This window comes from Poeciliopsis prolifica, unplaced genomic scaffold, assembly GCF_027474105.1.
Source record: "Poeciliopsis prolifica strain line A6 unplaced genomic scaffold, Auburn_PproV2 SCAFFOLD004, whole genome shotgun sequence".
Taxonomy (NCBI): domain Eukaryota; kingdom Metazoa; phylum Chordata; class Actinopteri; order Cyprinodontiformes; family Poeciliidae; genus Poeciliopsis; species Poeciliopsis prolifica.
Window position 1 is genome coordinate 10455454 of NW_026562379.1, and position 17110 is coordinate 10472563.

Consider the following 17110-nt stretch of genomic DNA (forward strand, 5'->3'; position numbering starts at 1 on the left):
TCGTCTTTAATTTGAATGTATCTGCCGTTCTGCAGCCTCGATTGAATTGCCTTCATAAAGTAAAAGACTAGTTGACACAAAACAACCTGACATTCGACACCCTAAAGAGCAATTAATGCAAATTTTAATGGAAATAAATGTTGTTACATTGCATTAGCTCGCAGAAACAATATTACACATATATCTGCATTTAAAATCATTAGCCGATTTTACCCACAGTTTTTAAGACTCACTGAAAGGTCCAATGCGCCACTTGCAGTTCCGGACCTTCAGGTTGCAGACTCCCAAGTGTAGATCCTCGGATGAAAACATTCCTTCCTAATGAAGTGAACGTATCTGACTGCAACAACTTCCTCTGTCTGTGTTTCTCTGTAGGATCTTGCTGACGGTTGTGGTGATCTTCCGTATCCTGATTGTGGCCATTGTTGGAGAGACGGTGTACGAGGATGAACAGACCATGTTCATATGTAACACGCTGCAGCCGGGCTGCAACCAAGCCTGCTATGATAAAGCCTTCCCAATCTCCCACATCCGCTACTGGGTCTTTCAGATCATACTGGTATGCACTCCCAGCTTGTGCTTCATCACCTACTCCGTCCACCAGTCAGCCAAGCAAAGAGACCGGCGTTACTCTTTCCTCTATCCCATAATGGAGAAGGACTACGGGGGACGGGACGGGGCGCGAAAGCTGCGCAACATCAATGGTATTCTTGTCCAGCATGGTGGAGATGGAGGGGGAGGGAAGGAGGAACCTGACTGCTTGGAGGTGAAAGAGATCCCCAACGCTCCTCGGGGTCTCACCCATGGCAAGAGCTCCAAAGTTCGGCGACAGGAAGGAATCTCTCGCTTTTACATCATTCAAGTCGTGTTTCGAAATGCACTGGAAATTGGCTTCCTAGCAGGCCAGTACTTCCTTTATGGCTTCAGTGTGCCTGGGATTTTCGAGTGCGACCGTTACCCCTGCCTCAAGGAGGTGGAGTGCTACGTGTCCCGGCCCACAGAAAAGACGGTGTTCCTGGTCTTCATGTTCGCTGTGAGCGGCATCTGCGTGGTGCTCAACTTAGCCGAGCTCAACCACCTGGGCTGGCGCAAGATTAAGGCTGCCATCAGGGGAGTCCAGGCCCGCAGGAAGTCTATCTGCGAGATCCGGAAGAAGGACATGGCGCATCTGTCCCAGCCGCCCAACCTGGGACGCACTCAGTCCAGCGAATCCGCCTATGTCTGACAAAAACATTGAAAATTAAAGGAAAATGAGAGGGGGTTGGGATGGCTTTTCAAGAGGAAAAATGAGTAACGCATTTAGTGTAAAGCAAGGCAATCAGTTTTCTGTTATGGTGGAAGAAAACAGAATGTAAAATGACCAAACGTCTGGCTCTGCAACTTTGAAAATCAAGAGAAGGAGGCAGAGGACTAAGAACATGAAAGTCTAAACCAGGACAAAAAGGTTTTTTTCCACAGAATGGACTTAATTAACACAACGGTCTCATGAGAAGATATTCCTACCATTTTATATGTCTGTCTTTTATAACTAATTACTTTCTGTCCTCTGTAATGAGAAAAATCCAACCCACATGGGGCCGGAGAGAGAAGAATGAGGGGGAAAAAAAGAGTTCGAAAGAAGATGGTGAAGATGTTCTCTTGGGAAATTGGAAAATGACTGAGCTGTGTGATGCATCTGATGGTGCGTTTCATCTGGACTTCATCAGCTTCCCTTGAAAGAATTGAGGGAAGGGGGGGCAGGATGGGGGACGAGGAGGAGGAACGACAACATCATTAAAAGAGGAACGGAAGAACTGTCAGGGTCTTGACAAACCCTAAAGCTGCTCAAGGGGAGGGGGGATCACCAAGCTGTGTGAGAAACATATAATACAAAAGTGAGGAGTGAAGAGAGGAAACATTTTTCCTTTCCGATCCTCTCTCCGTCAGAGCCAGACTGAAGCCAGGAGAAACGGAGCTGCCTCCGAACATTATGTCTCGCCTCTGCTGGAACATCGACACAGGCCAAACCGAGAGAGAAAGACTGACGATGTTTTTGCTTTGTCTCTTGGCAAAAGATGATTTCAACACAAACACAGTGACTAGCTACCATAAACACTCTTTTCTTCACCTCCCCTCCACCTCCCTTCCTCCCTCTCAGCTGGCAGCTGTGGAGACAGGGGGCAGGGAGGGACTCGAGTGACAGAAATAACCCCTGCTGCTCTCCTGCTGCATAAACTTTGAAGAGTGAACAAATGGACAGATGGATGGTTAGTTTAAGTCTCTCCTAAAGCACAAACCATACAATCTTCCCTCCAGCACTTTGGTGTGCTGGGAGAAAAAAAAGGAGAAGAAGAAGGAGAGCAGAAGGAGAACTAATTGGGGAAGAGAAATTCATCACCTTCTTATAACTTCAAACATTTTTTTTAAAACACAACACTTAAGATTACTTTTTTGCTTTCAAAAACAATGGTGCCATCCAGTTACTTCAGTATTCTCTAACAATTACATAGAGTACGACCTGGTCATATTATTTATTCATTCATCGTATATCCAAATAGATTTATTTATCTTTGGCCACGGTTTGGATGAGAAGTTTATTTCAAAACTACAAACTGTTTGTCTCTTAATTTTTTTTTCCATGTGAAGCGTTTCTCACTGGTCTGGTTGATTTATGAATCGTATGGGGGGGTGAGACAGGACAAGTTGGCAATTTTTGTTATTAAATGCTTTGAGGATGTGCAGCTGATTTTTACTTTTTTTTTTTTTTTTTTTTGCTACTCTTTAGACTTAATCTGAAGTAAGTGCAGACCTACAGCACTTGTATCTTTCCGACACAGAGCCTTGACTTTTGTTTTTCTTCCTTAAAATCAGCTGCCCACCTTCAGGGTACTTAAGGCCTGTGAGCCATTTGATAAAGGCATGTTTACATAAAGCAATGTTTCTTGAATGATCAAGCTGTGTAACAGTCATGTAGCTTCTCTCTAAGGGCCGTGATGTTTTTCAGTCTCAGTGGATTTAATTTAGTTTTTTTTGTTTGTTTGTTTGTTTTCCCTGACTGGATTTCAGCATGCTTGCAGAATTAAAGAAAATTAAGGGGATGATATGAAAGACAAGAAAAAAGATGACAGAGAGTGGTGCACCTTGTTTAATGCAGACAGGAGGAAGAGTGGCAGACTGTGGGAACCCCCTGTTGGGATGATGATTGTGTTTCTGGGCCCTCACAGATATGCACAAATGCATAATTTAGAGTGCAGAGCAAACATTGCGGGAGCTGAAGAAACCAGATATAGAGACAGTTCAGTGAACCTTACAGTTTATATTCTAAAGAAGTTTTCAGCCAGGACGGTGTGCTTCTGTCACTCGTCAGGGTCGAGCCTTCGCTGACTGAGACAATCAAATGCTCAAATCATCACCTTCTCCCCTCGGAGCTTTGGCATCCTATTTTAACACAGCGGATACCCTTTAGCCTCACATTTCCACATGTAATGTGACCTACATCCTTCAAACGGCGGTGCATCTAATGTCCAACAAACGCTTTAGAAATGTAAGATACTAGAAATGTACAATGATAATAAAATATTGGGTTTTAAAGTAGTTGAGGTTTATATTGACACATTTTAATGTTGCTTTCCCCTGCTTACTTGATACATTACATCCTGTTTTAAAATACACAATTTAAATATGTTCCACACATGTCAGAGACTTTTTTCAAGCAAGGACAGGATAACATAAATTTTTTATGATATAATATAAATTAATAATGAAGTCATTATGTTGAAATGAAAGTGAGTGATATCAGATGTTATCAACTAAATCTTAAAACAAAATGTTAAAATGAATACTTAAATAAGTAGTCATGTCCGATAATTTCGGAAGTGATTGCGACTTGAAACCACCATTTCATGATCTTGGTTTTGTTTTGTTTTTTGGTTTGTTTTTGCAGATTTTAAAATTTTAAAATTAAAACTGTACTAAGTAAAACAATTTCTTAAATGTTATAATATTTCTATGTTAAAAATATGTTTCATTTATATCAAAAGATGTAAAAATTGGCATGATCACATGAAAAAAATACTGCTGTGACATTTAGTTAATGTCTAATGATGCTAACTGCTCATAAAAGTTCCTAAAATGATTTTTAAAAAGTTAAATGTTCTTAATTTCTTTTCACTAAAATTTTCACTAAAATACTAAACTCTTGTATTAATTGTATTATTTAGACACAGACTGTTTTGTAAATATTTTTTTAAAGTAACTTTGTCCCTCAAAAAGCCGCAGAGTCAACAGGAACAGCTAATTCAGTTCTAAAGTATATTGAGTGCTGATATGTGCTCCTATCCTTTCAGTCCAAATTGCAGAATTAGCTGCACCATAAGTGTATTAATATGGGCAGGAAATGAGAAATCTGATAATTATTAATGTAAACAGAAATATATCTGATGTTATGAAGATAAAATGCTGCAGAGTAGTGCCTGTGGGATTTATGTACAAACAGGAAAAAAGCACCATAAAGCCTGAATTGTAGCATTTCTAAATCACAGTGTTTTTTTTTTTTGTTTTTGTTTTTTGCTAAAACTCAAAGAGGGACCACTGCTTTACATTTATCAAGCAACAAAGCACACTTTATATAAAGCACACATTTAAGTAAACAATTAAAATTTGAAGTATATATTTTATGCTAAAGCTAAAAACTGTGCAGATGCACACAGGTCCTTATCAGGATCCACTCTTTCATGCTGCTAACAAATTAGCTCTACATGTATCCAAAAGACAACAGTTGGTTTCTGCTAATATTCAGCTGCAGATATCCCCCACTGACTCTATTCTCCATTCCTCACCACTGTCATAATCTCCTGGATTCTTACAGGTGATTATCTCCAGATTTTGTTTCCTCCGAGGATGTTTATGGGGCTCAGTGCCATCGGTACAATCCTCTCTGTGTACGATAGGAAAGGACGATTTCTCTGATATGACATGCTGGAATGTCTAATAATAGATGTTGGGTTACCTATTACTTACAGTGCTTCTAACGAAAGCCTAAGTCGTGACCTCAAGCTTAAAAGCCTAGCCAATGTCCTGTGCTATATGCAGAGTCTCTTCATAGTACAACCCTGATCTAATCTCCACAGACTCTGGGTCAGAGCTAGTCTGAGTACTATTTTTTACTGAATGGCACACATGCACATGTTCAACATGCATTTCTCCTGGGAGAAATGCATGTATATATGAATGTGAGAGCTGGCAGACAGAGTTCACTTGTGCTCTTTGGGCTCTGTGGTTATGTCTGGTTTCATTCAGGTCCGAAACACAAACATATCCTTAGAGTGAGGAGACAGAGGGCCATAAATGTGTCCTGCTTTTCTTCGGTTTACGTTTATCCAGCGTTCATTACTGACTCGAGCCTCCTGTGGTTACACAGCCGTGGAGTTTGTCACTCTCACTGTAAAAGCAGTTCCCTGTCAACAGTCTACTACTCTCCAACACTCTGCTTTTCTATTTGTCAATGTGAATTCAATTATGCAACCTTTTTATTCTTATTTGCTTCTCTTTTTTGATTTGTGGGTTCATTTTGTTGTCTGTAGCTCTTTTTGTGCGGTGGCATATATAAAACAAAAAAAGATATTTTTTATCTATGTAAATGAACAATTTTTTTTTAATTGTGTAAAATCAAGGGTAGAGAGTTAAAATATAATAGCAGAAAAAGATGTTCTATTTCCTCCCTTGCCAAAATGATATGCAAAGTTTAGTTCATTTACAAAGATCTGTTTTTGACTGCATGTGTGAAGGCTATTGTAAGCATGTTTCTATGTTTTCTTCTACAGAACCTTTAAGGAAAAAACTTTTATAGTCCAAGTTATGGAGCGAGGCTGTTATGTCTTGATGCCAAGTGCATATTTTAAGGCTACAGGTCATTTGATCCCTTCTCTATTTTGTTCATTTCATACCCAACTTTTCCAGGTTCAAAGTGTTGCTGTCTAATTTTTAAGATTAAACTCATAGTCTTCTGAGTAAGAGATTATATGAATCCAGTCACTATCATTTACTCAGGTCACTCAGAAAATATTTTGGTTTGATTTGGGACCAGTGATCAGAACAAATGCAAATACAAAGTTTTCTGAAAATAATATGCAAATTAGTTCAATTATATATGAGATTGAAGGATTTTATGACTGGTTCTAAATTCTTTAATTACTTCAGTATAAATAAATATAAACATCTGTTGTGGGTATGAAATGGCAACATGTGGGTGCAAACAGGTGAGGGGATGAACTGACTCTGAGCTGTACTTTAAACATCTGATTGTTCAGAGTCAGGCAGATTATACCAAAACAGTGATGTTAAAGCTACCTTTCTCACAAAACATAGATAACTTATTCATACAGTTAATGTTCTACTTTGTGGAATTTGCACATAAATATATATATATATATATATATAATATATATATAGTTATATATATATAACTTTAAAAGAGTAGTAGAAGATGTTGTATATTTATAAGCCAGTCGCTGAAATTATTTACTGTAAAAACACAGGGTGCATACCAATATATATAGTCAGTATAAAAGTAAACGACTGGCACTGGTAGATGTCAGACACGAGAACATTCCAAGGTTTCGCTTTGAGCACAATCGGCATTTTTACCTACAGTTTGTAGAGTTTCAGTTAAATAATAAATACTCAGTGAAGTATCCTACGGACAAATTGTTAGAGTACTGTTCACATACAGCAGACTCAGGAACAAAAACAGTATTAATCTGTCAAAATGCTGTTTCCACTTCTCACGATGTCTTGCACTAAGCCCACACATGTAAACAGTCCTCTAGCCTGAGTTTTTGCTCACTGGTGCTTTTTTTGACCTTGGACCCACTGAGACACATTTCCTTCAGTCCAGCTAAGTACTGCCCAAATATACAGGCCATGTAGCAATGGAAGCCTCCTTAAAAAAACACAAAGCAATCAGGCTTTTTCATTTTGACTGTTACTAACCAGTGGGCTTATTGCATTATAGCCTGCAGCAGGTAATGTAATTTTCATCCATCTCTTCGGTTAATTTATACTGCAGCACAGTAGCAAACCATTTGAATCCTCAGGAATGCGACATAATGAGCTGTCTCATTCATTAACACGGATTGTACTGCTCCCTCTATGTTACTCTTTAAACTGCTGCCAGTAGGACCTTAGATTAACTTAGTAATCACATTATGTAGCCAATCCCAAGGGCTCTCAGCAAGTTTAAAAAAAAAAACGCCCTTCATTAAACGTCAAAGGGCTTCTTATTCATTCCAAACTAAAAAGCCATATTAAAAAAATTTAAATCAAACTTGACTCGCCACGTTATTTTGAAAGAGCACAATATGAGTCAAGATTAATCACAATCATTTGTGGTCAGACATTGAAAGTTTCTTCGTATTTTAAACGGGAAATTAGATATCTTGTTTAATGTGAAAAACTTTATGTGCTTTTATTAATGGGAAAAAAAGTCATTTAAAAAACTTCTATATACAAACATTGAGCTTTATATTTCATCATACTGTCAAACAAAAAGCTCCCTTCCCTGCTCTACAGCCCTAACATGCAGCGCCTTGCACAACTACTCTTACCTCTCGAACTTTTCCACATTTTATCATGTTAAACTGCAAACATCAGTGCATTTCATTGGAATTTTATGTAATGGACCAACAAAAGTAGAGCATATTTGTCAAATGGAAGGAGTAGAGTATGGTTTTAACAGCTTTTTGCAAAGAAAAATCAGTTTCAATTTAAACATAATAATATGCTGTGATCTGAAGCGTCCCATTGCAGAGTTGAGGTCACTTTTCTTGCTAGAAACAGTCTAGTAACTCCTCATGTTTCCCCCCACCAACCACGCCATGATGCTGCTGCCACCATGTTTCAGTGTGGGGATGGTGTCTTCAGAGTATTGTTTGTTTTTTCTCCTCTGAAAAAAACCTTCTGTTTGCTGCTTTCTTCAAGTTTTCTTTCAACTGTGTTTTATCTCTACTTGACAAACGTGCAAAACCAATAATCATCCATCAACAGGATGCTTCCATCTGCATTGAAAAATTAGAATGGAGCTCCAACTTAAAATTTTTTGATAATTCGCCATAAGTAATTGGATGAAGTTTGTCAAATGTACGGTAATTGCATTAGTTCAACTTGAAAACTTAATAATAATGCAACATATTTAAGTTGAATCGCTTGTTCAGTTTCGTGAATCTTCTCTATGCCACAATTTTTACATTTTCAGTTGTGATTAAGAAGTTTTAAGAAACCGCCAATCATTCTCCTTCCACTTAACTTGTATGTGCTACTTTTTTAGCACACTCACGTCAAATGTTCAGCGTGTCAAATGGTCAAATAGGTTACTTGGATACGAATATATTTGCAAGGCGCTGCATACTGATGCTCACAGGCTCAATTGTAACCCTTTCAGGATTCAGGAACCCACCCTCTGAGCTAATCTGCCATGACATCAGTTGTGATTACTTTGTCTTTTTTTACAGTAACTGCAGAGGCTGTGAGAGCGCACTTCAAATCACTGCCCAGATCTCACCATGCAGCTTTTACCCTCTGTGAAATCAAATGGTTAGAGTTTTTGAGACATTGATCCTAAATATTCCTCAGGTCAAATCTCACCTTTTTTGACCATGGCATCACAAACCCCAGAACACGGTACCTTTGTGTCACACTGTGAATATCGACGGGATGAAGACCTGAATGGTTACATGTGAGGGAAGCCGGGGAGCAAAGTGAAATGTGGCCAATATTTGGCATCCTGACAGATGAATATTTAGGATATGTGAAAGAAGAGATAGATTTCAACCCTTGGAAATTACATTTATCTGCGACATCTGCTTGGATGTAAAACTTGGACTGAACACACAAACAATGTACTGCACTCTCAAACATGCTCACGCTTCGTGACCTTCATTAAAAAGAATTAACGTTCATGACTGCAGATTAGATAATGTAAGCAACAGACCTTTGTTAAAGGTCCACTGTATATTTCTTACTGGTGTACGTATGGAAAGTCTCAATAAAACCTTGAATGTTATTTCAAGCCAGAGGTGAACTTGTGTCTACTGATTTATGACCTTTTAAGAAACAACCATTTTTATCAGTATTTAATGTAAAAATGCTCCAAAATGATTGAAACAAATGCATGTTTTCTTACAGCAGCACAATTTAAATTTGTTTATGAAGTGGTAAAATATTGCCTGGGTCTTTCCGTGCGAGTCCCTGCATGGCATCAAGGATTTGTTGAAAACTGGAACTGTAAACTGAAAATTAGATAGACTTTTAGAGGGCATTCACAACATGAATGTTTATTCTACTTTAATCTAATTCTTTTATCTAGAAAGTCCGATTTGTTTGGGGAGTGCAAATGAAAATTTAAATTCTAATGCGGACTGAAAACGTGAACTCTGACCCGCCTATAAACCAATGTCTTGGTCAGGTTGAAGTGAACAATGAGGTGATGTGAAGGCAGTTTGAATGGGCATTCTGGTCAATATATTACTCTATGTTGATATAATGTATATTAGCAAAGCTGTAATTTAAGCTATATTAATAGAAATCGAGTAAGAAATAAGGGCACTACAATCATTTTTGTGACAGATTCCTGCTCATCCCGCATTGGAACAGTATGGTTTTGTGGACATGACTCAATAGCTCACAGTAATGGTGCCTGCAGGAGCATCACTAATGCTAGTGATGCTCCTGCTTTTAGGCAATGTCCAAACCTTGTGAAATGTTGAAGAAGAAGATTAGGTTCTCTCCCAGCAAAGCACTGATTCCAGCTGTAATTCTGTTGAAAACATTTACTGAAGACATGTACTCAAGTTAAAGATTGTATTTTTCTTAATTTTCAGTGTGAGATTATGCAGCTGCAATACAATTACATTTATTTAAGGAATTCAGTGAGCTAAGCTGGTACTGTATGTATTATTTTTATACCAGTGAATGTTTGAGAGTGGTAAAATAACGTTCATGGTAATTCCTGCACAATGCTAACGATTACGGAGAGAACGTGAGTGTGTGGGAGTGATGTGATTGAGAAAAGTATAAAAAAAAAAGAGAATAAAAAGATTCAGTGCTGTAAAAGGAAACAGAGTCAGGTGACATCAGCTGGTATTGATACAGGTCTAAATATAGCAGACAGAAAGCAGTACTTGCAGGGAGATGTGTGCAGCACAGCTGGTTGGCGTAATGACATTTCTGAACTCAGTAGGTGACTCTGAAACGTTTCAGCGGGATTAAAACCTTTCCACCGTGCCACTGATGGGAGGACAGGAACCATATCTGGGTGTGCAATCGCCTGCTTTTTATGACCTCCTGTTTTTAGGAACACACAGTTCACACACAGCTGCTACGATGTGAGTGCATCCACAAAACACACGGCATGTAGGTGTTTCCCATTTCGAAACCTGCGAGTGTCCAAACCCCGTCCACCCCCTCTCATGTGAGGTCACATGGTGGCTCCGCTCGACTAGGATTGAAGGCTTGTTGCCACGGCGATAAGCCAGCTGGTAATATCTCTAAGCACAGCCAGGATTAATCTGCGGACAGATGGCTGGCTGCACGGTGTCACTTCCTGAAACAGGCACATGCATGGGATTCATATTCTCCTCCATCACCATTGTCCCCTTTTATCTTCACATTTCACATTTCCTCCACTGCTGTGGAAACACACACACACAAACACACACACACACACACACACACACACACCCACACACACACACACACACACACACACACACGCACACACACACACACACGCACACACACACCAACACACACACACACACACCCACACACACACACACACACACACACGCGCGTCATCATCTGCCTCCTTCATAAACATGAAGTTTTAGTCGGTCTCATTATCATCACAACCATCATGGCTGACCTTGGTCTGTTCCCTCCAGTTGTCAAATCCATGACACCATGGTTAAATCAGTGGGGTTAGTATTCATCACTACAACATAATGATAATAAAAAAGAGAGAACATTATTTCATGGGTCAGAGGCTTTACATATCATCCACAGCAGGAGTTCTGGTTTTACTCACTAGACAATTTACAGATATTTAGAAGTGAGCATGACGTCCAGAAACACACTCACCTTTAAGATTTCATGTGCTGCACTCAGATCTGAAGAGTTACGCTTTTCAAGTACCTGCTAAAAATAGGGTTATTTTTTGCGCTTCAAAGTTATCTCTGGATGCTTTCGGAGTTTTTTTTTTAGAGTCACTGTCAAAAATAGTCAAGCACCCAGAAGAATAGGTATGGATTTGAATTTAAAGGGGGGTATTATGTAAAAATTCATGCCTGGATCCATGTTAAAGAAATCCTTTAATTGCCTGTGGGAGCCATTCAGGGAAGTCTAAACGCTTGCGCTAAAAAAACGCTGCCTATTTCCACAACGCTCTTCTGAGGAGCTGCAGTCTCCAGCTGAGCTTCTGCCTCATAGAGCACCCTCCCCCCTCAGCTCCTTCAGACTACCAGCAGCAGCCACCTGGTGGAACTATACATCTGCATCTACTTATCATAGAAACTGCTTCTCAGACCAACGCTCCAAAGAACAGTTGAAAATGGCATAATGGAGGAGTGGTGTTGTTGTAATGAAGTAATGAAGGTGGAGTGTCAGAAAGAGCAAAGCTTCTTAAAGAAAAACTTGGATCTTAATAACTGTAGACCAAACTATCATCAAACATCCTGAGTTTATGATGCGGGTTAGAAACCATCCCATATCACAAATTATTACAACATCTGACTTTATGTCATGTCTTAAGTTGTAGGAATAGAAAGAAGTGATACAACTTTTTCAACTTGGTAGTAGGTTTATATTTCCATATACCTATGCATCACACATGCAGTAATTATTTTCTTATGCTGATTTCACAGTCACCTCCATGTTTCTGTCAACCAGGGCACTTCACTTGTGCAGAAATTCAGAGAGATAAGATTGATATTTTAGTGCGTGTACATTAGAACCATTCTTCCTATTGTGGCTCATAAATGTACTTTATGGTGTTCTAAATTGTTGCCACTGTGATTCTCATCTTCTCTATTGTAACTGCAAGAATTGATCAAGATACAGAAGACATTTTTAAACAGGTGTAAAGTGGTCACAGAATGTCTTTCACTGTTATTTAACATAATGAATACTTTTGGTTTGAGTTTCCTTCGTATCTCCACAGGCCATGTCGTTTGGTACAGTTTTAAAAATTATTGGCATAAAGCTTTCTCATTTTGATTTTAGACAAATTGAAATCCACAATGCCACAATAAATTTACATCATTTTGCCTTCTTATAACCTTAAGGAAACCTGACTAGCATAGAGTGAACACCAATGGGCTTTCTGTCTGAGAGCAGAGCAGCAAAAAGTAGTTCATGCGAATGTTGTTTTATTGTAATTCAGGATGTTCCTAGTTCCCTGTAAAATCCAGGACTAGATATAAAGCTCTTAATGACCAAACTGTATTGTATCTTAAAGACCTTATATTGACATATAATCCTAACAGAGTGCTTTGCTCTGAGAGTGCAGGCTTACTTGTGGTTCCAAGAGTTTCTAAAAGTAGAACAGAATGCAGAGATTTTAGCAGAATCCTGCTTAACCGGCTGCAAGCTTGTTTTTGAGGAGACAGTCTTTACTTTTCTACATTAGAACAAATAATGCAACTATCTTTTTAATGCAAAGTGCATTTCCAGCATTGATATCTCTTAAATGTATTTTTGTTTTGTCACGTTGCAGCTGCAAAACATTTAGAAATGTCAGCTAAGGATGATGGGTATGTGATTTTCAACATCTTCAAAATATTTCACAAATAAAAATCAGAAAAATGTGTAGTCACACACCTTTAATCTATAACCCCTAAATAACATCCAGTGCAACCAATTGCCTTCAAAAGTCACTTAATTGGAAAGAAGAAAGTAAACAGAGTATCTGTGAGTAATTTCATCTAATCTATAATCCCGTGAAGGCTTCAGAGGTTTATTAGAGAACATTAAGGAACAAACAGTGTCATAAACACCAAGCAACACATTAGATAGTTTTACAGATAAAGTTGCTGAGCAGGTTAAACCCTAACCCAACAGTTTTGATCATCTAATGCAACAATGTTCAGTTCATTATCTGGAAATGGAAAAATACAGTACGGCTATAATCCCAACAAAACATGGCCACCGACCTAAACTGACGAACTGGAAGAAGAAGAGCATTCATGGGAGAAACAGTCAAGAGGTAAGCTAAAGCTACATGTAGAACCTAATTAAGCTAAACTAAGATAAACAGTTTAGAGAAGTCAAATGATTGTGAAGAGGGGACGTTTCTGAAGGTTTTTTTTTTTGTGAAGTTTGAGATCTTGGTTAAAAATTTCAGCAACACTTTATTTGATGGATAAAACTGTCATGACATCGTCATAAACATGACATAACACCTGCTATGAGTAAGTTTTCATGAAGACTTATTCATATTCATAATCGTATTCTGATTAAATTTTAAAAATTATGTAGCTTTATGAAATTTAAGTTAAAGTTAAATCAGTAATACTTTCATAAAAATTTTTTATGTGAGATCGTGGTTTCTTGGTTAATGACAAGTTGTCATAACAAAGACATTTTGAATAATGTCCACTTTGCATAAAAAGTGTCATGATTTACCGAATGACACTTTATGACAACTGTTATAAATATTCATGACTAGGTATCATGTCATGGTGTCATGATAGTCTTATTCACAACCCGCCAAATAAAGTAGTATCAACATTTCTAACATCTTAACACTGAACTGTTAAAACTTTTTTTATGCCACTTTTGTGCATCTCATTTGATTGATCTTCGTCCTATTCAGGGTCACAAGAGAACATTGTGGCCACTTCTGCTGCTAGCAGACAAAATGACAAAAGATGTGCAGCTAAATACCAGCAAAACGGAAAGAAACAGTATCATCTCTACTGGAAAATAGGAGATTAAAGACACTGATGTACAGACAATCATATCGTAAAGAGAAAGACCTCAGCTGAAATTTGACTCTTTAGACAGGAAAATTGCAGTTTCTAAAAAGAAGATATTTTCCTTTTATCTAGGCTTTAGTTAAATTTTTCTTGATTTGATAATGAGATAAATTTTAATTTCATAACCCAGTATAATAAATTTAACCCAAAGGTATATACAACATCAGATTGCAGCCTCCCTGCTTAGACGTGTAGTGAACTACACTATAAATGCAGTGTCTAAGGGCGACGTCTAAGCCCCTCAAAAAACTTTGAAAGTTCCAGCAAGCAAAAATGTTGCATGTTTGACATGAATAAATATATCTCTTATCATATTTCATTTAACCACTCATGTCTAATTCTCTTTTTTCACGGCTCTACTGCAAAACAGCGGTATTAGCCATCTCATCAAAGAGGATTAGATGCACGGGAATTAATATGCCAGCTTTTGCCTGTAGTTATCTAAGAAAGAAGCTGATGATGAAAGCTGGCTGAAGGCACATTTTTCTTCATCAGATGGGGGAAACATATTTCCCAGATCACAGTTGCGACTCTTATTATGTTTGCATCATTATGCATCGTATCCCACTACATCCAGGATTAGGCCTTGCAGTTCATACTGGTTAAGAGTTTGTAACTACTTATAGAAGTGGACTGGGGTGCAACATAGATGAACTAAAAAGGTGAATTACCTCCTCATATAACTGTGTTCTACATAACCCAAATGCTGATTTAAATATTTGATTCAGGTAAGTTAAAGCTGAAGCATCAAAACGTTGAAGGACAGTGGCCCTTGAGGGTTGGTGTTTGACATCTGTGGTTTAAAATAGCATTCCCATAAATAGAACAGAAGTTTTTGAGGTTGGAGTTGCATTAAGTAAATCTGGAGAGTTACATTTCAAGCATAAATTTATAATGGACATCGCAACAGGACACAAAATTATGAAATTCCAATCAAACTTTTAAAAAAGCACACTGAAGAAACCTAGATTTTCTGCATATAGAACATTTGGGTCACTTGTCGTTAAAGTGGGTCATAAGGTCTGGTAGTAGACTGATTTCATGGCTTTAGTTAAGACTAGTCATATGGGCAACTTCTCCTGCAGGGCTCCAAACTTTCCCAGTAAAACAACAGAGGAAGCATTCATGCTGTAAAGAGTTTAGCATTGTATGTTTGGACCAGAAACATACAATGCTTCTCTGATGAGCCACAAAAGACAGTCACATGGTCATGAAGGGGAAAAGGACAATGAATGTTTTCAGAACTGAAAGGAAATCTATTCATATTCCAATTTGATGGTTTTCATTTGATTACTTTATGTTCTAAGTGCTCTGTTCTGCTGGTGACTCCTGATTAATATGACCAGTAAAGTAGTTACAGTCATACTCATGACAGGAAAGGAGGCATTATATTAAATCAACATTTCTAGCTCTACTTATCATGTTATAATGTTATTCTCTCACCAAAGAGGAGCTTCTGCCTTACAAAGCAGCCCCACCCCATGCCTTCCCAATCCAGTTCCTCCAGACTAGCCAGCAGCAATTAGTAAACACCTGGTGGAACGGCACGTTTGCTGAGCTCATCATACAAACTACTTCTCAGTCCAGTGCTCCTAAGAACAGAAGTAAATGACATGAAGAAGCATTGTTGTGGTGACATCTTTAAGGCTAAGTGTCAGAAAAAGCAGGAGCTTCTTAAAGAGACAAAGGCCAATTACAAGTCATCAAATTATGAAGTTAGATTTCTTTTAAGTCAAATTTAATATATTCACTATTACTTTGTTCTATAAAATAACACCTTCTATGAAACCTCTGAACCACATGCCAGTATTTAGTTAATTTTATCAAAACAAAACAATTTTGTTAGAGAAAAATGATTTCTGACATTTTATTTTGTAGAGGGTTCACCACATGTTGCATGAGTTTAATTGATTTTCAGTCTTAGTTCAGCCACCTTAAAGATGATCGAGAGGAAAACGGCGAAAGAGTTAACCGCTCAAAGAAAGATATTTACTTCTTAAAAACCTTTAACAGAACCTCTCTTTAAAATTCTGAACAATCCCTGAAGGATCCTTTAGCAAAGTGGGAAAACAGAAATGCCTTAAAGGGAAAAGAAAGGAGGGAGAGAAGAGATGACAGATGAAGCAGCAAACGATGAATGGACAGTAAGGAGATAAATTAAAAAGTAGCAAAAACATTGAAAGTGCATGTTAACATAATGTGTGCTGAGGCTGAGGAAAGGATGTATGTGTGAGAAACAGAGCGCTCTGCAGCAGAGATGGAGTAAGAGAATAGGGGAACATGCTGGCTGTTCTGCCTGGCTGACTCTGCTCTGTCTTCAGGGAGAGCAGCTGAGGAGGAGGGGGAGAGGAAGGAGCGAGGAAGATGAGGAGTAGGAAGTTTGAATGCAGAGCAGAAATGGAGGGAGAGAAAGAGGTCAGAAGAGGAGAGGGAGAAATTGGATGGTAGATAAGGGGAAAGAAATGGAGTAAAAGGCAAAGTGATGCTTCAATGCGGATGAAGAACTGGCTGTCATGTTGTTAAAACAAAAGTGGCCTTAGGAAACCTGGAACGGACCTTAGAGATGGACAAATTGAGAAAGATGTGGGTGAAATAACCATTTGAATGAACCAAATAAAACCAAAAAGGAGTTTTAAAAAAGGAGAAAATACAGTAAAATGTGAGCGGAATCAGGAGGAATCTGAAGAAAAGTTGAACATTGAGACTGTGGGTAAGAGGGACACTAAGTCACGAGAAAAGAGGGGAGAAGAAGAAATAAGGAGAAGGGATGGAATGGTGTCAGAGTGATTGTGAGATGGCAAGGCAGTAGCTTTGGGCAGGGTGAGAGGAAGTGATGCGTACTCTAACAGGAAGGAGCAGATCTCAGCGGCATGCGCCAATCAAACACCAGTCCGGTTCTCCCAGGCGCCCTTCTTGACCGCCAGCATGAACGCAAAGATACTACCGGCATGGGAACACACACAGAAACTCATACTCATTAAAAAGGTTTGGAGGGGATGCACTTTGCCAATTAAACTGACATGAATTAAGAACTGGAAGAAGAAGAACATCTAAGTTCATTAAATGAAGAGGCCATGCACTCACACACACAAATATCCATTGGT

General features: G+C 38.5%; 1 protein-coding gene across 1 annotated transcript in view; it reads left to right on the plus strand.

The window, feature by feature from the left end:
- Positions 1-6448, plus strand: part of LOC129359154 (gap junction delta-2 protein) — a 30730-nt gene extending 24282 nt beyond the window's left edge. The window contains exon 2 of the mRNA XM_055028580.1: positions 376-6448. Within this exon, the coding sequence (XP_054884555.1) occupies positions 376-1225 (850 nt within the window). The 3' untranslated portion in view covers positions 1226-6448. The remainder of the gene's footprint in view (positions 1-375) is intronic.
- Positions 6449-17110: the final 10662 nt, after the last annotated feature.